This window comes from Alosa sapidissima, chromosome 16, assembly GCF_018492685.1.
Source record: "Alosa sapidissima isolate fAloSap1 chromosome 16, fAloSap1.pri, whole genome shotgun sequence".
NCBI classification, from domain to species: domain Eukaryota; kingdom Metazoa; phylum Chordata; class Actinopteri; order Clupeiformes; family Clupeidae; genus Alosa; species Alosa sapidissima.
Genome location: NC_055972.1, coordinates 26,651,871 through 26,675,761, shown reverse-complemented (window position 1 = coordinate 26,675,761; position 23,891 = coordinate 26,651,871). Strand labels below are relative to the sequence as shown.

At 43.9% G+C, this 23,891-nt stretch overlaps 1 protein-coding gene across 7 annotated transcripts in view; it reads left to right on the top strand.

Annotated features, from left to right (window-relative positions):
* Window positions 1-23,891, top strand: part of macrod2 (mono-ADP ribosylhydrolase 2) — a 497,711-nt gene that overhangs the window by 178,979 nt on the left and 294,841 nt on the right. For all 7 annotated transcript variants that reach the window (XR_006023267.1, XR_006023266.1, XM_042065451.1 and 4 more), the window contains exon 5: window positions 11,228-11,344. Coding sequence is in view for 5 of the 7 variants with exons in the window: in XM_042065451.1 (XP_041921385.1) it covers window positions 11,228-11,344 (117 nt within the window). In the remaining 2 variants the exon portion in view is untranslated. The remainder of the gene's footprint in view (window positions 1-11,227; window positions 11,345-23,891) is intronic.

Genomic DNA, 23,891 nt, shown 5'->3' with positions numbered 1-23,891 from the left:
AACCGTCATCACCGCCACCAAGTGTGTCACCAGGAATCCTGCCCCCGCTGGGGTCTGGCACCGGGCCGTCCGCAGCTGTCACAGACACGTCGGCTCAATGGCAGCACCAGATGAGCGCCAGTAACCCAAGCTGGCCCTCGACGGCTTTATGGGCCTGGGAACGACCCTGTGTTTTCTTTGAAAAGCCTGACCTCTCGCTAGGTGCTGGGCACCCCTGTACTTGCTCTGTTTTCTTTACCTTCACAATTATTGTTCAGTGACTGGAAGGTGGAAAGAAGAAGAAAAAGAGGTGTGTGTGTGTGTGTGTGTGTGTGTGTGTCTGTATGTGTGTGTGTGTCTGTGTGTGTGTGTGTGTGTGTGTGTGTGTGTGTGTGTGTGTGTGTGTGTGTGCGCATGTGTGTGTGTGTGTGTGTGTGTGTGTGTGTGTACGCATGTGTATGTATGCGTGTGTGTGTGTGTGTGTGTGTGTGTAGGGGGGGGGGGTATATGAGGAGGTTTTCTTGTGATGAATGCCTTTAAGTGTGTCCACTTATGCTATCAAGTCTAATCAAAGCACAAAGGTAAAGAAGAGTGGAGTTCTCCCCCCTTTCTCTCTCTCTCTCTCTCTCTCTCTCTCTCTTTCTCTTTCTTTGCTCTTGTACTCTGGTGGCCCGAGCTCCCTCTGTCCTCTCTGCCGTAATGATGGTGATATTCGAGAGCCGGAGAGAGAGAGGCTGTTTGAACAGCAGACGTGGTGTCTAGATAAATAAGTCTGTCCAGTGGCACCTTTCACCTCCCCGCACTCCCCACATGCACGCATGCACTCACACTAGGGGCTTTTACAACACGCCAATTCACTCAGTTATTGTTGTTTGTCCTTTCTGATTGATGTGGAGATTTGTCTTTACATGAAGATACTCAAAGCAGTTTTACTTTCTTATTACTCCATATACATTTTTCGTATGGAAAGTATTATATAGGGAGATGTTTCTTTAGATGTTTCTCTGAAGTTGTTGTTTTTTGATCATATTGTATATGGAGATGTTTCTTTAGATGTTTCTTTAGGAGATATTTTTTTAATCATATTGTATATGGAGATGTTTCTTTAGATGTTTCTTATGAGATACTTTTTTAAAAATAATATTGTATATGGAGATGTCTCTCTGGAGATGTTTATTAATGTTTCTCAGGAGATGTTTTTAATCAAAAAAGTCATATTGCAGAAAGTTTATGTGGGTTTTTAGCAGGTAATGCATTACTGTTAATGAGTTGGTTAAGCAAGTGGATGGGCCCAGTTTTTGTTATTAGTATTATGAAATTGGTGCATTTACAATGAACCATTATGCTTAATGCATTCAGTTATTCTGTGATTCAAATTAGGACCAATGAGTGGAATTCAAATGCAAATATTATATTAACTTCATGTAGGTATGCTTTTAGTAATTCTCATCTCTGGACACTGTTAAGTGAAAAACTCCTCTAGACTTATACATATTCACACCTTTTGAAACCACTTGATATGAACAGCTCATCCTTTTGTTGCCATGACAAAAGTGCAGCAAAAACGTGTGGCCTCAATCAGTGTGCTGCAGTATGTGTGCTTAGGAAAAGCTTTCTCACAAACTGTACTGTGAGATTCAGGAAACCACTATTCAAATATGTCTCCTAAATGTATGTTTATTGATTATTTACCTAATTTGTTAATTTATTCTGAACTAGATATTAGACTGCATTTTTAGATAATAGATGTGTCACCCACATTTACATTGTCTGATGACTGTTACCATACAGTAATGACAATGATCACTTTTTATTATTCTAATGGTAAAAGTTTTTAGTGCAATGCATTGCATACAATTGAATACAACTAAATCATGTTATAATGTCCTTTTAGTATGGCATTTCTGCGTTTGTTCATACATAGTAAGACGTCAGTGAACCTCACCACACAGCAGTAAATGATTGTAAATGAGGCGCACTGTATTTTCACAATATAGCCTATAGCTTTATTTTGAGACATTGTAAGGCAAGCGAAACAGACATTCGATACTGTAAGCCCAGCGTGGGGCCAGACCTTCTTTGATGATTCATTGGCTGTGTGATGCTTTAATTGCTTTAATCCAGCCGGCAAAGCCAGGATTACGGTTCGAATCATAATTAGCACCGTGCTTGGTCGGCACGCTGGTGCAACACGTCGTCGCTCACAAGTGTCACGTCGCAGCGGGCATGATTAGGTCATGTCCAGAGCCTCCCGAGATGGCCCGGTAAACAAGAATGGAAGGAAAAGTCTAACTATCTGACATTTAGTGCGGCGAGGATCTCGGATTGGCACTTGATTAGGGCCTAATTTATGCCATTATCTCCTTCAGTGAAATTAGCAGGCCAGAAAATTGTGCCGTAAATCACCAAGCTGGCAGAATGAATGGGCGGGAAGGTTCGGGAGCTGACAGCGCGAGTCATGAATACAATAAAAGCAGAGCTCCTTAAGACTCGTCGGCAAGCGATTAGAGCGAGGTGGCGGGAGAGCATTGTGCTGTCGCCCCTGCCTGTGCCCTCGCTCCCAGTGTTTAAACACAGACTGGCGTGGGAGCCAGCTGGTGGCGAGGGGCCAGAACACTCCTGGGAGTCGTTGGCACCAGCGGTAGCGCACAGGGAGATATCCCACTGGGCAGTTTACCCTCTTGGCCAATTTGTTTTCTTTTTTTTTGCTTTTATTTTTTCAATGCAAATCCCCCATGCCTATGTGGATTTGTGGATTTTCAGAATTAATTTTCAACTCTTTTTTTTTTGTTTCTCTTGTTACCAAGTTTCACAATGGTAGATAGTAGTACCATAATTGCTAAATTCAATTCCAAACCCTAGTCCCATTTTTTTTTTTACCAGCCAGCCTATCCCACAACCCCTTGCACACTTAACACCAGCCAAACTCCCACCCCCCCACCCTACCGTCCCCTCCCCCCATTCCACCGCCAGTCCTGAACTCCAATCCTCAGAGGGACGGAAAATAATTAGGGAGAGAAAATTGCGCCTGACACTATTTCTGAAAAGCAGGGTATTGTAATGAAAGCGGAGCAGCCATCCTTTGTGTCAGAGGGAGAAAAAAAAAGATGGAGGAGGGAGGTGGAGATGGTGGGGAAAAGGGGACCAAATAAACCCCCTTGGTTCTCCGTCTTTGTGTGCGAAAGGCCCGTGGAGACCCGGACCAAAGGCTTTACAGGGGCTCTGCTGCATGAAGGAGAGGCACTGTAGGATGCAGGGGAGTTGCACAGGTGCCCACTAGACTGGCGAAGGCAAGGTTACTGCACAGAGCCGCGGCCCTGGCTAATCATTGTTGTCAGAGCTGCGGGAAAGGGAGCACAATGAGGATGAATAGCTCAGAAAGATATGGAAGTGCCCTGAGCATGGTCTGCCTATTGCCTTCACCCCCTCCTCTCTCTCCTCTCTCTCTCTCCTCCTCCTCCCTCTCTCTATCTCTCTTCCCCTTTCTCCTCCTTCCTCCTTCTTTCTATCTCATTCACTCACTCACAGCCAATAGCTCCTTCATCATACCTCTTCCCATCCTTTTTTTTTCTCTTTCAGATCCATCTCCATCTTTCTCCAACTGTGTTTCTCCTTCCTTCTCTCTCTCTTCACTCTTCCTTAAGCCAGAGGTAGTTTGTGAGAGTGTGAGAGAGAGAGAGAGAGAGAGAGAGAGAGAGAAGTTGAAGAGACTTTGACTGAGCGAAGCACGCTCCGCACGGGAAGGAGGAATAAATCCACTGTCCCACATACTGCAGGGCCGCTCACGCTAACGCGTCGTGCACGCTTACTTCAGCAGGCACCGCACGGCACAACATGGCGCGGGGGCGGGACGCGGGGGACGGGAGACTGATGAGGCGTTGGCACTGATGCTTCATCTGGACTGAGCGATGGAGGTGGACAGCAGCAGATGTTCCACAGTCTTGATGGGGGACCCGCAAATGACAACTCCGCTGCTCAGAGGCCAGCAGGGGGCAAGGCGGCAGGCGTGGTGAAATATGGCCACTGATTCTGCCGCCATTTCTGTGTCGCTTCTTTACCAGACGCTCCCAAGGCCTCGGCCATCAGGAAAAAATTTTTTTGGTCATGGGGTGGAAGTTTAAAATAGTAGTGGACGTTGCCAGGGTTAAACATCCCCAGTAACAGACTGTGTTACTCTCTAAGACCAATATGTTCATTTGCATGTGGCTTGTGAAACAATGAATGAGAGTGAATGGTGATTACTAGCTGTGTTTTCACTTGGCTAGCAAGGAGGTTTGTTGTGTTTTGTATCCTGTCCTAGCCTATAAATAACTCTGGTGGTTTATTGCCACATTGGAAGCTGTAGGAGTATGTATAAGCTGCAGAATTAGGCTAAACCTCTGAGACGTTCACAGTCTCTGGTGGAAGTGTCGCCTCTGCCGAGGGAAATAAAATAGCATATCTGCGTCCAAGAAGGGGGAAAATAAACGGTGCACTTTGTTAATGAGGATAGGATGCCATTTTCCGAGTGATTGCGCTAGCTAGCGTCCTCAGCATTTAAATCAGATGGGAATTCCTCCCAAATCCCTGTTAGATGAGAAAAATAAATTGACAGCCAGACACATATGGGTCATACTTCTACTTATGAGTGCTTAGACCTGCTTTCGTGGTTGCTAATTCATTTGTTTGGAGCTGGAGCAGAATGTATTTAACACCCCACGGGAACCCAAGAAGGTGGGGAAAAAAATGTCAGTGTTTACCGGTATAATTTTTTTTTTTTTAAGTCCCGGGTAATTTGAGTGTTATTGATTCTCCTGGAAGAGATGATTTGTTTTGCGTGGCATGATGTAGCAGGGGCTGCTGTGGCTGCTGCTGCTCCTGTACTCTGGGTGATGAAGGCGGTGGAGAATAATGGCCGTCGTCATCAGTGGGGTCCCTGGGCCCCCTGCTCTCGGCTCATTACATGGGCTGGCAGGCACGAGCTCTCTCCTTCATCTTGAAAGTCATTTTTTATATGGGGATCTGCCTCTAAACACACCTACAGGGGAGGATGGCTAAGATGGAGAGATGGGATAGGAGGGAAGATTAGGCCATTCTGCCCAGAGACATTTTGTGAATCTCTCATTTTGTGAATCTCTCTGCATTTGGATTCCTCTGTCTCGGATGCCTCCATGCTGTGCAGAGGGTCGGGCAGTTGTGTGTGTGTGTGTGTGTGTGTGTGTGTGTGTGTGTGTGTGTGTGTGTGTGTGTGTGTGTGTGTGTGTGTGTTGGGGGGGGGGGGGATTTACAGGCTTAGAACTGCACAATGCACTCCCGCTTACCCAATAGGAGTCGGTGTCCTCCAAGCATTGCTGTTTTCCAAATATGACACAGATGAATGAGGTGAACTTAATTTGTCTCGCTGCCTCTTATGATGCAAGAGCCTGGCAACAAGCAGGAGGATATTATGCACCCTGTACATCCTCACGTTTCGGCACACAGTTGCAGAGTGAGGAAAAAACACATCAACGTTTCATTTCATTTTTTATTTTTTTTGTAGTATGAGAAGGTTTGTGTGACACTGCCGCTGTCCTATCGATGGACCGTAAATGGGAGCAAATTTTTGCAGTACACGTTCTACATCAGGTCTGGCTGTAATGTCAGGAATTTGCTTCTGCTAAGAAAGAGCAGACAGTGATAGGGTTAACTTGTGATAAATGGAATGTCAGCCGTTATGGAAATATTTCCTAACTACGGTAGATATCAGGGGTTTTTGGCGTTCCTTTTCCCTCAGGCTGTGCTGCCAGAGGCAGGCAGGTGTCTTCGACTAGAGAGCTCGCCGCCGAGGCCAGACCGTGTAAATCTCTCACCTGCTTCCAGAAGGGAAGGAGCGATATCGGGTAGAGGAGACTGGGATTGGAGGAGAAGGAGGATGGGGCTGCCTCCACCTCACCAACCCCCCCATCCCACCATCCCCACCTGCTCCTCCCTCCCTCCCTCCCTCTCTCCCTCCTCGTCCTCAAAGGGACTTTGGGAGAAGACACACGCGAGGCTCCAGCTTGGCTGGTGTGGTGTGTCTCACCGCACCGCCTCCGTCCATCCGTCTGTCTGCCCGCCTGCCTGCCTGCCTGTCAGTCCCTGAGCAGGTGCAGACTGAACCTGAGCCGGGGGGATAGAGAGAGAGAGCAAGAGAGAGCGAGAAGGAGGGGGGTGGGGATGGAGGGATAGAGAAGGAGAGGGAGAGAGAGAGAGAGAGCAGGACGTCTCTCCAGACGCCGACCAGCAGAGCCTCAGGCTGAGCAGAACAGCCTCTCCTTCATGGCGGCCCCGTCGGACTGCCACGCTCTCGCACTCCCTGGGCTCTCCAGAGCCAGTGTGGAACATCGCCAGCAGCTCTGGATTACCGCTTTACCCATGAGCACTCTGGATGTTGCCATTTCAAATCCTGCGCACATCACGAACGAGGGCTAAATCCCCAGTGGTCATTCCTGCCTGTGGAGTGGGTTTCCGTGAGGAAAAAAATCTATCACTTTTACTGTTACTATAAATAGCTGATAAGGAAAATGACAGCACAATTTTATGTGTTAGTATATCATCCCCCACCCCAAAGCTTTCATTTAAAATCATGAACGTTTCTTTTTGCTAGAATCATGAACATTTCTTTTTACTAGAATCATGAACATTTCTTTTTACTTTTTGTAGAGAGTAGCATTAAACAGTCTGAGATCATCTTGGAGGTAATAAGTTCAACGGTTGTAACAACTCCTCCTCAATTTAGGAAGCCCTGTTTTTTGTCTTTTGTGTGTAGACATTTTCCAGCTCAACAAGTTCTAAAAAGTCGGCGTGAACTTCCCCACAAATTGGTCTCATTTTGCATTCCCAACCCTGGGCGAGATGGGAGTTTCATCATCATGGTGCGGAGGCTCTTCCTGTCTAGGATGAAAGCTTCTAGTCCAGATTCACACAGGCTCCTTGGGGTGAAACTGAAGGGGATGCAGCAGTCGTGAACATGGTTGTCAGGGCAAATTAAGATGCACTGACAGGGCTTGTGCATAAGTGTTGTGTCATCAGACATGATGGAGAGAAAGAGAGGGAGGGAGAGAGAGAGGCCTGTGCTACCCAGAACTAACTCTGGCTGGATAATGATAGAAACTGACAGTCCAGCGGACGAAAGCAAGAAAATGGTTTGATCACCGGCTCATCTAATGCTGGTCACCTAGTTGTAGATGCACCTGAATATCTTTGCTTGAACACATATAACAAGCTTGGAGTGTTCAAATTGCCAGATGGATGCTCTCCACTCTTGCGTGGACACGCAGACGTGCACTGTATAGTGCATGAAATTCTAGTTAGCTTTGAAGTTCCACTGCAGTTGCTCGGCCCAGATAAAGCAGCGGTGGTTGGGTGGATAGACCGATCTGATCCGTGTTGAGGGATGATGGATGGCCTGCACTGGTCTGAAGCTGCAGTATTTAGAGCAGACTCCTGCTTCTCAGGATGAAGATGAAGTGAAGGATTACGTTTAGAAGTGAATGGAGCGGTAAAATGTATACAGCAGGTAGTTCACTAAGTGTGTTCTGCTATTTTACTATTTATACTCTGAGCGTTAATCTTCTGCTCTACACCCTTATCTTACACAAACTATTAAATGGCTCTTAGGCTGCTAAGTAGCGCTATGATCTTCTATCCATCAAACTAATTTAGTCCTGTTTATATTCCTGAATGTTTACAGTTTTAACCTATTTTTTTTACAAAACTAATAAATACTATTTTAACATAAAGATAAATATTATTAGGTATTTGTATATGATTTATGATACTCAAAAATGTCACTTGTGCAAAAATGTAATATTTATCTAAAGCAAAAGAAAGTCACTAATTGGAAAATTGTGGTTTGTAGAAGTAAGTTCTCCATAGCCTTGGGAAGCAATCACTGTACAACATTACATTTTACCACAGCATACTAATAGCATCTTTTCCACAAGTTGTAATGGTCCATTAATTTTTTTCTAATTTACCCATTATAATTTGAATTCTGCAATGAAATACTTAGGAAACCCTTCTCTTGGGCAAAACATAATTTTCTGTTTTATTTGAGTTCTAATACATTCATTTGTTGTGAAGTCAGTGCACAGCCATGTTGATTTTTGCCCTAACATTAATTACTAGCCGACTGAAGCCTTTAGTATAATTAGATTATGCCAGTGTTAAGGCTAAATGAGCGAAAAGCATTGCAGTTCATAGCATTTAGTTGTGTTTCAGTATTTCATGAGTTGGGTTAAGCGTCACTCTTACATTAAAAAAAAAAAAAAACAACAACTTTGTGAGTTAGATTGGGCTTAGCCAAAAAAATAGCCACATTAGTGGTAAAAACATGAAATACCCACTAAATACACTATTTACAAAAATATGTGAGCTATTAATTTAGATTGCAAATGGCTCGCTTATGCGATTACCCTTAAGCTACATTTCTTTAAACAGACTTGGAACACAGACACAGCCACGTCCGGTGAGTTCAACCTTCAGTTAGAGATGGGTCATTAAGCAGAGTACATTTTCATGTGCACATGTATTGGCTATTAATTTAAAACACCAGTGTGGAGACCTTTCAGATGAAGCAGCCTTTGGTTTGTAAAGATCCTGGGACAAAGGAGAACAAGACGTTGTTGGTTTGTAAAGGTCCTGGGACAAAGGAGAACAAGTCGTTGTTTCTGAACGACCAGGGAATGGACTCCTTTTTTTAGAGCTCGATCTTTCAATGTCTTCATCTTTTCAAAGTCTGTACTTTTTCAAAAGCCATCAGAATCTGTTTCTGTCCGCTCTCTGTCCTTCACTCCATTAAAGATGATTGATAGAGGCAGAAAATGTCCTGTCTGGCTAGCGCCTTCCTCCCATTCTCACAAAATTGCAGGCAGATTGAAAGAATGGTATGGTTTTCAGCTTTATTGAGTTTGGGATGAAACAAAATTCTTATATCAGTCAGTTGGGCACCCTCGATAAGAGCCAATATCAGTTCATTATTTTTTCTTTTACTTCTGTTTGATTTGAAGAGTGTTAAGAGTTAGCCTTTGTCAGTTTGTTTAATTTATTATGATTTAATATATTATTATTATTATTAAAGTATGTGGAACGTTAGGTTGACATTGTACTACGTCTGTGTCTGTGTCTGAGCCTGAAGCGTGAGCAGCTCGCCTTTCATCATCGCGTGATCTCATGCCACTGCCCGTCGTGCTGGTCTGGCTCATGTCTATATTGACCTCTGAAGAAGAGCCCAGGCCAGTGTGTATTTATAGCTAGTATGAGTTACATTTGCAAGATGAGAGGTCCAGATGTGTCTCTACTAAGCTTGGCCTAGTGTGCATAATGGCGCAAAGTTTTTTTTTTTTCCTCTCTTCTTCCTCGGTTTCTTCCAAAGCTGCCAGCTTGAGGAGAGTTTTATGATGTTTTCTGTGTGATGGATAACTCGTTCATAGAGGGGCGTGAGGCTTTTGGAGGGTAGATCGTTTGGATTTCTATCTCCCTGCCTCCTCCGGTAAGATGGGCCATCCATCAGACGTGTCCCGGGCTTAACCGAGTGAAATTAAAACCTCGGGAGGTGGGGCCCAGGGTGCGTCCGAACCAACCCCCCCCCACTCAAACATCCTCCCCCCTGCACAGACCAACCCAGATGGAAAAACACAAATCCATCATGAGATGCGCTCATTGCATTGATTTGGATGGAGAATGGAAGGAGACATATTATTTGGGGAACATTGGGTAACCGTTTAGTTGAATACTGCTTGGTAAGAGTGACATAATCATGTCATAAACTTGTTATGGCAGATGTTATACACACCGTGACATCTGATGTCCAATGATTTAACAAACTCTTGGAATTGTATATGCCAGAACAACAGACACTCGCCATTAGACATGTCATAGCATCATATAGTCATGACAGATTACGGCGACATGACATTGTTACATTACCGGACGCTGACCAATCTGGGATATTTGCATTGAGTCACACGGCGAGTAGGGGCTCGTGCTTGAAACGAAGGAATAACGTTGTATCGCGAGCTCTGGAACCGAGCAAAGAGGTGACTATCAGCTCAGTTGTCATACAAATCTAATGTGATATTCTGATAGCCAGAAGAAATCTAAATATTTAAACCAAACAGACAGTGGGTTTACATCCTGCTCGTACACCTAAGCTGTGTTGTCATTACAGCTTGGGCAGGACTTGCTGGTGCTTACCCAAATAGGCCTGAAAGTGAAACATCTGTCCCACGTCCAGAGCACTCAATGAGAGCTGCAGAATTTGGATGTTTGCCACTGCAGCATAATACTACCTGGGTTTTCTACTCTAAGCTTTGAGCAGTCATATGTTTGCTGGAAATATCTCTTACATTGCCTGCTAATCACTCTTGATGCTGCTTATGTGTGACTGCTTGGTTCCTGTGTGTGTGTGTGTGTGTGTGTGTGTGTGTGTGTTTTGTCATTCTTTGTTTCTACTAGATTGTTTGGGAATGTGTGAGTGGAACACATGTTTTGATATTTAGACTACATCATCAATCTTGTTTTAACCAAATCACAATAACAAAAGGTCAAATATGGATACTGGAATTAAAATGGCATGTGTTTCTGTACCACTGGCATGGTTTTTGGAAATGTGCAAAATGTGTTAAGTATTTTGTTGAAACATTCAATGAGTTGGAGTCTAATGGTCTAATGACTATGGAATAATAATATTAATAAAAAAACATGCTGTCAGTATGATGTTTACAATTGTATTGTGTATATTGTTGTATTTGTTGCATTCTAGCTAGGATATGTGAATAATATATTTAGTTTCAGATTTATAGAGTGCAGTCACATAGCAGATGTTAAAAACATAACATAATTAGGGTGATAGCCACACAAAGTAGCTCCTCTTTTCTGGCTAGACCTACTGTACCTTCACAAGACAATCTGTACCCAATATGCCTTTAATTATCTTATAAATAGCCTACAGCAGCTGGGGTAGAAATAGCAGAGATAAAGCAGCTGAAATTCACCTAAAGTGCACTTATCATTTCCTAGCAGCATAGTAAATTCAACTGTCACCTCACTCAGAGATGGGTATAGAACAAACGAGGTGGCTGTGGTTTACTAACACATTGTCTTTCTGCCATTAGCCAAACAACTGTGTTATTACCGACCGTGTTATTACCAGATTTGGGCCTTTCAAACACTGCTTGATATTTACACTTTGTGGTTTAATATTGTTGGAGTTAACCTTTAATGCCATGGTATTTCTTCTCTGTTTTAGTGGACGGCTGCATACATCGGGCGGCTGGCCCCTGTCTTTACGAAGAGTGCCACACACTGAACGGCTGCACCACGGGAAAAGCGAAGATCACTGGTGGCTACGACCTCCCTGCTAAATGTAAGCACCCCAGCCATTACTAACTGTACATTATAAACCATGTGCCTCCCAATCACGGCCCTTTGCTTATGACTATCGGAGACAAAGTGGCTCTCCTTGTCAAGTTTGATAAACATATCCTTTCGAGTCTTAAGTCTGCACTGTTTGAAATGCAGTTTGGCTAATTGTTTACAATGATGCAATTCAACAGGCATGGTTGATTAATGAAGTGTTACTATTAGGCCGATGATGGTTATTATGATGGCTGACTGTTGTGTGGCTAGCTGAAGGGGCCATCTGTACACAAACAAAGACATTAGGGGAACTATTAGGTTGTAATTTGATTGATATTTCATACTTGATTTATTCCATTAGCCGACCACTCTTTCCCGGGGTGAGTTATGAACAGTGTCACTCCATTAATGGTGGAAGGAGGACAAAACATGAGACTCATTGTTCAGTTTGCGCTGATATTGTCTGTGTGCAGCGCAGTGGTGTCAGTGGCTCCATGTTAGTTTAGAGGAGAGTGACTGTTGGACCTTTCTCATGAGGTGGATTGCTTCAACTTGGGGGTGTGTGAAGGATGATGATGGTAATTATTTTTCAGAGGAGGTCTGACTCCCATAGAGTTTGTTTCTTCCAAAACGGCAACAACGAAACAGATCTTAGTCTTGCAGATAGACATCTGAGACCTAACACAGCCTAACGCGAATACTCCCCCACCCCCCCTCGTTCTGTGCTCCACCCTCTCCAGGGTATTAATGCACCATTAAGGTACCTGGGTGGGGGGTGGGAGGGATCTTAAATACAGTTTTCTGAAATGGTATGAAAATGTAAAAATGTTGTGAGATGCTCCTATATGCAAGCCTGGCCTGGGGCAAAAGTGTCGATACATTAAGTGCTTGGAACAAGTTTAAGCCAAGTCCACCATGTCTTATGGATTACTCATTGAGGGCAGTTACAGTGTGATGGTGGTAATCCCATCCATTGCTGTTCAGACAGTAAGACAGTGACTTCACAGTCATTCTTTTACCAAAACGGCACAAGTTATAAACTACATTAAAAAAGACCTAGCTGATGGGTCAATATTCCTTGTCAAACTTGTTTGTTGTTGAACTATAACACAAAAGAAGGTACAATGCTTCTTTGGAAGGCATTCTTTCTCCCTCTACCCACTCTCTGGCAGTCAATCATGGCTGTTGTTATTATGGCAGATTTTTACTGCGTGTAAACAGCGAGCATGCTGCCTCCTCCTGCTCACCGAAGTCGGGCGGCTTTGTGTTGAGCGCTCACTCGTTTGTCACTCTGTCCATCAGTGTGATTCCTCATCTCGTGAATCTGTTCCTCTGTGACTAATTCTCTACCCCCACATCCAATCGGAGGCAGTCGTGACTGCTGCGGAACATCCTCCAGTCTCTCACACACTGTTTCCCAACACATTTGTGAACAAGGAAGAAAAATATTCAAAGGAAATGTTACGGCATGCAATTCCTCATTATTTTTGTTTGTCTTCTACATCAGCCCAGGCCTGTTGTGCAGATGAGAATTGATTGCTATTTGAATACTAATATGTGGTATTGTGCGTGGATGTTGGGCAAGCTCACACGTTATCATTACAATATGCTCAAGAACCAAAGGGCAACATCATCTTTTTACAACTTTCTTTAGTTTCTGTGCTCTTTGTGCATTATACATTAAACATATCAGGCCGAAAAACACCCACCAGTAGACACACAGGCCAAGCCAACGTAATGAATTATGACTGCAATAAGAACTGATGGTGCTTCCAAGCTACCTGATTTTATATCTACTAATATGTTTGGCCACAGAGTTTGCCCACTTTCAAAACATTGAATTTTAGTTATGCTGTAATTTAATGTGTTTTCTACTGAATAAGTACAGTCTAGCGGTGTATTTACTATCAACTTGATGGCCATCCACTCACCAATTTCAGTGCGTAAATGTTTCAGCGGCTGCCCTGGGATTTGCGCATGTACTGTATATCCCAGTGAGAAGCCGGAGAAACCTTCCATTTGAGGTGCATTCCCCTGGAGTCCACCACACAGGTACTCCATATGCAGTCAGTGATGGGGAGGCAACCAGCCACAGGTTAATTGAAACGTTTGGCCGTCTGGGTGTTTTCTTTTTTATATATCCATTACTATGTGTGACAGTTGAAACCTGTGAAGGGTGTTCTCTTCAAAAACCCAAACTGAGGCTAATGAACACTTAGGCCCTGCATATTGCTGTGTAGTGATGTGATCGAATTTAAAACATGCCATAACATAGAGGCACCATTAAGCAGGAGAGCCTATAGATGGAATTGATTCAAAACTCTCAACAACAACCAGAGGAAATATATTCATGCATTGTGCAACAACAAAGCCTTTCATTTAGATCATTACAAGCTACACAAGAGGAATTCTTCATGAGGACAAAGCAGATTGAAGCCATTGTTGCCATGGTTATCAGAATAGGGCAATGCATTTTAAAGCGCATGTTAATTCTTTTAGGAAGTGGCCTCTTGAGGATTCAGGATGCATTGCAATTGCTTTCTGTGCAACCAGTTGTGTTTATAGCCTCATAACATATCTGAATGCAACATCTTGGCATAGAGTTCTTATTTTTCCAATTGTCTGTTTCTTATATTGGAGTACTAGCATCCCTTAAAAATGTCTGTGGTGGTACCTAACATTCTTTTGGTTTGACCACTGACATTGTTGACATTGATGATATATGTTGAGTGTCAGGGCGACAGATGACCATGATGACCTGGACCCTATGGTCTCCATAAAGGCACTTTTGACTTTGACACGCCCTGCGACGAGAGGAAAGTAAGTGTGAGTGTTAAGAGGAATAGTAGGATGTCAGATGTAGGGTGCTGTGTGCCAGGTCCATGGAGCTTTCTATCGGAGGGCTTGAAAAGGGAGCTAGTGCAGCGCCTTGAGCACAAAATGAATTGGAGAGCTCTAAAGGAGGTCACATGTGCCCTATCTATCTTTGTTTGCTGGTGGGAATATAAAATCGCTTCAATCTAATTTTCCATGAAGTGTACACGCAAGCCCGCCCAGCTCAACTTGTAGAGATTAATCATGCTCGAATTCAATAGAATCCTTCTGTCTCTTTATCGCGCCTCGCCCCTGACCTGTTGATTCCTCCAGAGATGTTGATTGGATGATTAATACTGTACGCTCGAGATCACCTTCACCTCCGTGTCACGTTTGCGGGGGCGGTTCGGACGAAGCGCCCCTTGAAAGTAACGTGTAAGGAAATCCTGTTACAGAGACGAGGGGGGGGAAGCTTGGACAACAGGGCTATTTTGCTCATCAAATTCTCATTCCTCAAAACAGTCTCTCCGGAGCCACGGTACCTATTATAATCTGTCAAGGTCGGCAGGTTGTAAATTATATCACTTTGGCTAATGTAGAAATGAAAAGAAATGGAGGGAAAGAGAGCGCGCCGGTGAGGGAATAAAACGCTTCCTCATGTTTGGACAAGGACTCCTTAAATGCCCAAAGGAAGAGGCCCCAGCATGGCCTGAGGGAAGTGGCTTAAAGTAATGATTCCATAGCCGAGAACACTCCTCCCCAGGAATGCAGGGCTCAACTCGGGAGGCCAATGGAAAATGACATCTCAATACAGAGCGTTTGGATGTTTTATTTGACTTTCTTTCCCCTCAGACAAGAAAATTGCCCTCCATTAGTTTCCTCTGAGTGGCGTTTTGCTTGCGATTCTCGCAGGCAAATGAGCCGCCCCTTTAAGAGGGCCTTGTCACATGTGGGACGCATTATTATGGGCTGGCCAGGGATTATTAATAAATGACAGTAATTATCCACCTACCAGACTGGAAAGTCACTAAATAAAAACCACGTCTTTTACTTCAAGTCTGACGGTGAAATCAGTGAGCTGCCCATAGTTGTGTATGAAGATGGAAACTCGTGCCAATCTGTCAGGTTTATTTTTGTGTGGTTCAGCTATTTGACAGACTGTGTGTGTTGTCCTTGTGCCAGTGTGGTAGTTGGAATATACAGAGCTAAGTGTTGATCATCTCTTTTTGCGTTTTCCGTAATTAAAAGTCATGAGAGTATGTCTTACAGGAGCTGAAATGGCTAGAAGCCCATGTTTACAAGCTTGTTTTCCACTGTGGCGTTTCACCATCCTTTCTGGCTCAGGTTAAAAGACTGCTTTTTATATCCTCTTCTTCCAGGAAAAATACATAACTATGAGAAAGATGATTTGAGAAATACAATAAGCAATTAAATATTAATTCAGTAGTTCGTGGTCTTTAAAAGTTTTCCTCAAAATGCTTTAGAGAAATGAGCAAAACAAAGATGTACAAAAAAATAAAGCAAAACAAGACGAAAAGAGACTATGAATAATTAACAAATCGCAAACATGCTCATGTATTCTTTATTTTGGTAGAAGACACAAAATTACTTTTCCTTTTCAACATTTAAAAAAAACAAATCATCAAATTGGATTGTTTGTTATGGTTGGCGGGATATGTAATTCAGTCAATAGCACTGTACAGTTATAGGGCTATACCTGCCCATTGACACAGTTGTTGAAAAGAGGCTCATTGGTCACATTCTTTGCCTGTGGCTCTTGGTGGTTCAGAAATGACTGGCAAAGCGTTGAAGGAGTTCTCCTGTGTCTGTGAAGTCCGTCTCAAACCCCGAGCTCACCTTCCATCTCATCCCTACTGAGTGCTCGGCACTTTCCCAGACTCCCCCTCTGTCTGCCCTCCGAAACCCCTTTTATGTAAATGTGAGAAGAAACAGACTTCCTCTTTGTCACACACACACACACACACACACACACACACACACACACACACACACACACACACACACACACACACACATCAACCCCTCCGGCTCCCGGGGGGCCCTCTCTTATTAATGTTCCTCTGCATAAACAAAACTTTGTGTTGGGAGCCGCGCTGAGCTGTCACCATAGACCTTTAATGCATTAATTGTTAAAGCTCCGAGGTCTGCTTGGGAAAGTGACTGTCCCCGAGGAGCGTTTAAGACAGACAGGGCAGAAGAAGGCAGCCCTGTTCCCTCTCACATTTCATTGTATCGCCCGCACCTCCTGCCCGAGACCACCTCCCTCCCTGGGGCTGCCCAACAGATTGACACATCAAAATCCTGCCCTGCTGTTTATTATTTTAGATCCGTCATGTTGTTGTTTTTGTTCTTGTTGTTGTTTTGTTGCTGTCTTTAATTCTGGTCCTCTCTTTGTGTTTGTGTGTGTGTGTGTGTGTGTGTGTGTGTGTGTGTGTGTGTGTGTGTGTGTATGACTCGGGAGCTACACGTACTGCGTCTTCAATAATGGATGGTGCAGTTATGCAAAGTGCAGGGCCGACTCTGCGTTCTCTCTCTAAGAACACGTGTCACTGTAACCAATCTGTTTAGTTCTCCATTCCCCAGTCCCTTGTGGCTCTCAGACATCTTCTGAGCTCAAACGCAATATTGTATGCTGTTCTGTTGTTTATAAAAGAAGGCTGTGTGTGTGTGTGTGTGTGTGTGTGTGTGTGTGTGTGTGAGTCGACATTTAAAGAATGTGCTTCATGCCGTTTTGTTTGTTTGATATTATGCTTTATTATTTGTCCTGGGGTTTTGCAGTAAATTCAACTCAAACTTGTAGGCAATTCAAATTGGCACAAGGTAAGTGTCTGGTCACAGTCATTTTGAATGCAATTATAGATTGCCAGATATCTTAAATTCATCTCTCTTCACATATTGACACATTGAGATTCATGCTAGTACATGGACTTGCATTTAAAAACTTCTCATTTATGGAAGTTTTTTTGGTGTTTGCTCTTCAGATGTTTTATGAGTGATTGCAAAACTCACTCAACCCAATAAACACCACTCCGTGATCTCCAGAAGAATATGAGGTAATTTACTGGTCGAGGGAACATTACTGTGTGTGTGTGTGTGTGTGTGTGTGTGTGTGTGTGTGTGTGTGTGTGTGTGTGTGTGTGTGTGTGTGTGTGTGTGTGTGTGTTTTGTTCAAGAAGACAGAGGCTGCCCTTGCAGACGTTGTATATCAAACAGACCACCATTAGCCAGTGTCACAGGGGCCAGTGATAGATGGACAGAAGCCATTTATGTGTATGTCAGCCATGGCCAAGATAAACCTCAAGTTCATTTGCTGAACACAAGCCCTGTTTGGTCAGGGTGACCTTGACCCCAGAGGCTCAGGGTTAGTTTATAGAGGGGGTGGGCCCTAGATGAAAGATTTTCAGTGCAGCACAAACAGAGGTTAGTTAGAGATTTCATAACTCATCCACTCTGTGGAGATTACTGGGGTCATGTTTTGTGGCCACAGCAAACAAGTTGCCCTGTAACGCCACATTTTAAGGTATGCTTTTATAGATCACTGTAAAGTTTTGGTCTCCTCTTCAAATTCAATTAGATGGTATTTGAAAATAGTCATGAAAATATCCAGCTAAAATAAGTTATTGATATTTATTGCATTTTTGGCATCCACAGGGCATGTTTCTGGATGATAACATTACATTTGGGTGGTGGCAAATTTTTTATCTGCATAATATTTCTAAAATGGCTGCCTCCTGTGTCTACTGAAAACGAGGAGTAGCATATCTCAACACCTTAACACATATCTTAACACCTCATTTTCTGGTAAATGACACGTCATTCCCGCCAGCCATCCAGACTATGCAGTGCATATTGTTGTTCAGTGTTTCAGGATAGAACACCTCACAAAAAAGTAAGAAAAGCTTTTCGTAGCATGCTACCGTCAACTGTGTTGTCAGAAGACACCAGTATGTTAGTAATCTTTTGTCAGTGCCAGTGAATCTGTTGGTGTTATGGTTTTTTTGCATGGCTTTTAAGGTAGTTGACTTGCTAGTTTTAGACCAAAACTCCTTACCGCTGCTTAAAGAAATGTTAGCAAGCTGTTTGGTAGATTCGCAAAGCCTCCAGAGTGGAGGGGAATATAAATAATATCACAAACGTCTCCCAGAAATATTACGAGCGGGGGAAACTCACTTGCAACATTTAGCTTTTTCTTTTTATATCAGTTCCTGGAACACATCGCAGTAACTTTTCCTGGCCCAAAAAATAGTAAGTGTTATCGTTGTGAGCCACCCTGATTCCCTCGCTATCTCTCCACTCTCTCTCTCTCTCTGCCTGCTATCACTGCTCTCTTTGTTCTTATCTCAGGGAGGCCTATAGACTTAAGATTTGTGCAGTAGCCAGTCCTCTGAGTGTCCTGCTAGACGGTGGAGATGGTGGGGGTTTGTTAAGCCCCCCCCGCCCCCATGGCAACACCTCTGGCCCCCAGTGCTTTCTAATCTAAACCTGCCATGCAAATGGCTAAGCTTTAATCTAGTATCTTTAAATGGGCTTACTGTTTCACTACTTCCACATTCACACTTCTTACACCTCCCTACCGACACACACAGACACACATACGCTCACACACATTTTTTAAAAGCCTAACAACCATTTTCCCTTACAACACAATCCATTTTAAATGATAATCTGTATTCCTGCACCAACATTTTTGTCGGTGGCGGGGTTATGGGGGTAGTGGGGGTCATTGCATACTGATGAGGCTGCGCTGTTCATTGCCTGTGTGTTTAAATCAGCAGTCCTGAACAAAACTGAAAGCAATCCAGTGCCATTTAGTGCTGTTTACTTGTGTGCGTTGAAGGTCGACTCATCATCGTTTCCATCATTGTCAAATCCCTCCTCAGTGCCAGCTGTCGGCCTCGCGTATTTACAGTGCGCACACCTGTATGATGCTAATCATTAGCATGTGATGAATCCCAGAGTGTCGATAGCGTGAGAAATCTCTCCCGTGCCCTACTTCAGTCAGAGTCACTCGGCCGTCTGCTGCCCCCCCCCCCCCCACCCATACACACTCTACCCTCGCTACTTGGCAAATAGAGATCAATCACTGCAAAGTACCCGCTATTAGTAAGTGACACCCGGCTCATTCTGATTAAATTACACCCCGAAACATAATCATTCTGGGGGGGGGGGGCTTTGTCACCCTGTGCTCCGCCTCCGTCTGTGTGTCGAGCCCTGTGTGTGTGAACGCTGAGAATCAGAAAGCGACTCGCTTTTTTAATATCCTGAATTTTATTACGCGCCACCAACAGAGACCGCACTGCTCATCTGTGTGTGTGTGTTTGTGTGCGTGCGTATGTGTGTGTGTGTGGTCTACCATACTAAATACGCACCTGAGATTGCTTAGTGTTATGCATATGCATGTGCTTGTAAGTTTAATTTTATGCTCGAGTATGTGGTAACTCCAGTGAGTGTGTACCATTAAAACCTGTGTGAAAGAGGGGTTTTAAAATATGCATTGGCCCAATGAAGCATAAATAAATCAATGTCGGTGAGTAAATTCAGGTGTTGAAATGGGGAAGTATGTGAGTTTTTTTTCCCTCTTTCTCTCCCTCTGGAAAATGAGAGTGAAAATTACCCTCAAAAATGCATTGAGATAAAGAAACTGAAGAAATACATAAAACAAAATCATCATGTGCTGTTATGCATGGATCATAGGGTAGAAGAAATAGCCTCTCATTTCATCTGAAATGAGTACATTTCTACGACTGACCGCGTTAAGCATGTATTTACTCATTGGCTTATTCACTGATCAGCTATTTGTGAACAGGGACAATGTAGTGTCAGACGAAGAACAGAGATCAGAGTGTGAACACTTGTGTGACGGGCGGCCTTTTTTCCAACAGTGACGACAACAAAGCACAGTGTCTGAGTGTGAATGTCAGCCGATGGTGCTGTGAATTGTCAGCACACACGTAATAAATGTCACCTCAATGGCAGAGCAGAATGGTGAAGGCTGAAAGGTGGTGGTGCTGTGTATAGGTAAGGGAAATGACTGCCCTGTCAGGAGCCCCACATCGCTCTTTAACTACACTCTTTTGACTCAGTTTTAGAATAAAGGATGCATTGTAACAGTGTTTTAATAGGAAACGCAAACCTCCACTGTCACTTTTATGTTTTTCTGAAGGCTTATGATAACTTGTTACTTTCACTAATCTATCACATTCAGACCTGCTGTTCATTAGTAATCTGCATGTGTTAAGTGTTATTCATGCACCAATCATGCATTTGCTGTGTGTTATTATCAGGATATGAATATGTTTGCATTTAATTAAGCCCTATAAAGGAATAAAGGGATAGATTATAATACTAAAAACATCTGATATCCAAACGCCACCAGATGTGATGCAGCATTAATCAGTCGTGAGAAATTGCCTCCACTTCTAGACACTAATCAAAATTCTCTCTCTCTCTCTCTTTATTGGGAGCAGTTGGCAAGCAGGAGAGGAGGAAAAAGAAAAAAGAAAGAAAGAAAAAAAAGAAAAGAAATACTAGGAAAAAGAAAGAACTGTTTATTTGGTAGCCATGTTTTCTAAAAAAGACCTGGGCTGTTTAGCCAATCCATTCCCATTAATATTTGTGTTTCTTTTGTTCACTGGGCCTGTCAGTCCCGGCCTGCTCTCCGGGGGGAAACTTCTGTAATTTGGTAATTTTGCCTAAACGGGGGGATACTGTAATTATGTGGCATCAGCTGGTGTTCTGTCAGGGAGACGGCGAATGGTCATCCATCACCGCAAATGGCATCAGCAACAATCAACATTTTAAAAAAAGGGGGAGGATGGGGGTCGGGCAGTGTGAGTGCAGGGGAGCAGTGCTGGGCAGTGTGGTGGTCTCAGACAGGCCAGCAGTAAGAAAAACAGCGGTGCGAGGGCCTCACCGGGTAATAGGAGGGCCTCAAAATGCCACCGACTGGGTGGCAGGAGCCTCAGAGCGCTGACAGTGATGCATCAGGAGACTAGGGCTGTACAGTCTACTCTGTGTGTGTGTGTGTGTGTGTGTGTGTTTGTGTTCTGTGTGCGTGCTCTGTGTGTGTGTGCGTTTGTGCTCTGTGTGCGTGCTCTGTGTCTGTGTGCTCTGTGTGAGTGTTCTTTGTGTGTGTGTGTGCTCTGTATGCGTGTTCTGTTTGTGTGTGTGTGTGTGTGTGTGTGAGCGAGAGAGTGAGGGGAGGGAGGTTGCAGCCATACCACAGTCCTGTCTGTCCTCTCACTCCCCCTCCATCTCTCTCACCTGTGGTCTTGTGGCCTTGTGGTCGGGACTCACACCCTGAAGCACGGCATCACACACAAGCGGCAGACACGATGGGGCTCAAATGTCGTGGTCACTGTGCAACGCTCATGTGCTCCCAATGGAAGCTGGTCCCACCCGGGCACGCTAGCATGTGTGAATGCTGCACTAAAAACCATGGGAAGGGGCGATAGATTGCTTAAACACTCCGCATTGTGTGTTCTACAAAGATTGACTTCTAAGCGTAAGCCCACAGGCTGGCTTCATATTCCTACCATATTGTGTTTGTGTGTTATGGCACCTCACCAGAATATGTTTCTGTATGCACGGCTCTGTGTTGAGGATTTGAAGAAGTAAACCGTAGCAGTAGGACAGCTGTTTAGAAAGTGTTGACATAGTTGTCAGTGGCATTAATGCACTCCACTGCATCTTAATTCTGCTTCCCTTGACGGTAACGGCAGCCTAGTCAGACGTTCCCACTGTTTTGCGATAAATGCAATTATTTATCGAGCAAGCATGAACAAATGAGACCTCGCCAAATTAATGTCATGGAGACCGCAGTTAAAATGTTGATGTTAACAAATTGTTGCCGCAATTAGCTTAAACTTTGATGTCACATCTAACAACAAAAATACAGAACACTGAAAGATAGTGTCACCAAAATAACACTGGCAACCGAAATAGATTGCCTTTGTTTTACGACTCATCCAAGATTTAGGATGGAAACTAATTAAGACCAGGGAGTAGCAAACTCCTGTAGTGCCATTTTCCAGCTAATTATGTCTGAATACAGGCTGCCTAAATAGTTTCGCCTCAGTCCTTGATGTCGTTTTCAGTAAATTGCTGTTACTTCCACTCATTAAGTTTTGAGGCATAAATGCTTGATGGGTTTGTTTGGATATTCTGCCCCACTCCCCTCCCCCCTACCCTCTTCACATAAAGCTAAGGTACAAAGCCCACGGTTCAAAGCTACCACTCTCACCAATGGGGTCTCATTGCGGAAGGAAGCCCACGCGACAGACGGCCTCGGTGGAATTCGGGGCAGACCTGCTCTTTTGACCTCAGTGTATCCCTGGGTGCTGGTCCTGGTTTTTAACGCTGAGCGTTTAGCCCGGCATTTGACTCTTTTTAAATGCCATTAACCTACTAATAAAAGTGCATATGGCTCTCCATAAAGCCTAATGGGGAAGGCTGGGAGACACACACCGGGCTTTGTGTGGAGAGGGTTGGGAATGAAGGTCCATAAAGCCCGATATAGAGTGGCTTGAAAACATGTATTTATTACTCCTGTATTTCAACAAAGTTGAAATGTGTCAGGTGCACATTATTGGCATCTGTGGACGCCATTAGCAGTCCCTCTCTCTGGCCTATTACTTAACCCTTCAGCTGGTACCATCACACTGGTGGGACAGAAATGTTGGACATTGAATGTTCTACAGAATATCTGGGTTCATTGAATTCAACATGGAATTTTAGAACCTTTCATTGTTGCGGAACAGAATATTCTGTTAGAATGTTAAAAACCCTGTTGAAGGGTTAAGACTCTGTGTACCCTAGTAGCATTGCGACAATTCACTTTATGCACGGATGTCTCTTTAACCAGCTCATTTGTTTCCGGTGGAGCCAGGTGTGTTGTGGCCGCCGCTATTGTTAATGTAATTAGTGTCTACACAGACCCGGTTGGGAGTTGCACCTAGTGAATTAGCACGTTACAATATAGAAGGATTTATGCATCAAAATTGTGAAAATTTTTATTATTGGGCAAACAAGATCTTAAGTGTCAGAGTGAACATGTAAGGAACAGTATATAATAGAATATGCTGTTACAACACAGCTGACACTCCAGGAAATGAATGAGCTGGCTACAGTAAATAGCCTTCCGTGCATATGGTCCGTTGCAACTGAAATATCAACGATAGATTTTAATTAAATGCAACATTGTCTACAATAACTTGTCGCAGGCCTTGACAGAAAATTGAAAGTCATGTTTTATTCTCCACATATATTTATTTGAAAAAGAAAAGAGAGAATATCCTTTGAGTTCTCTCCCTCACCTTGAGCAGCAGATAAGCTGGATAGAACGGTATCCTGATGTTCCAAATGTTTCTCTTTGTTTCGACGGTAAGTCGGAATGAGCCCCTTCCCTGTAGGCGATGAAAAATGGGTGGGTGCAGGCCATTTTTATGGTGATCACCTTGAGCTGTTGTTTTGCCATGGAGAGCGAGGTGGAAAATGGATCCCAGGGGAGCCTGAAGTGCCTGTATGGATTTATGAAAAGAGGGCGGTGCTGGGGTTGGAGGTGGGGTAAGGTGGGGTGGGCTGGGGCAGTGGGATCAATAGCCTCTCTCTGGCTTGTCGGTCATAACTGATATCGGGGAGTTTACTCCGACTGACAGTGCGGTAAAATGGTGAGAGGGGCTCAGAGGATGTGCGTTTACAGCTGGGGCTTCTCACGTGAT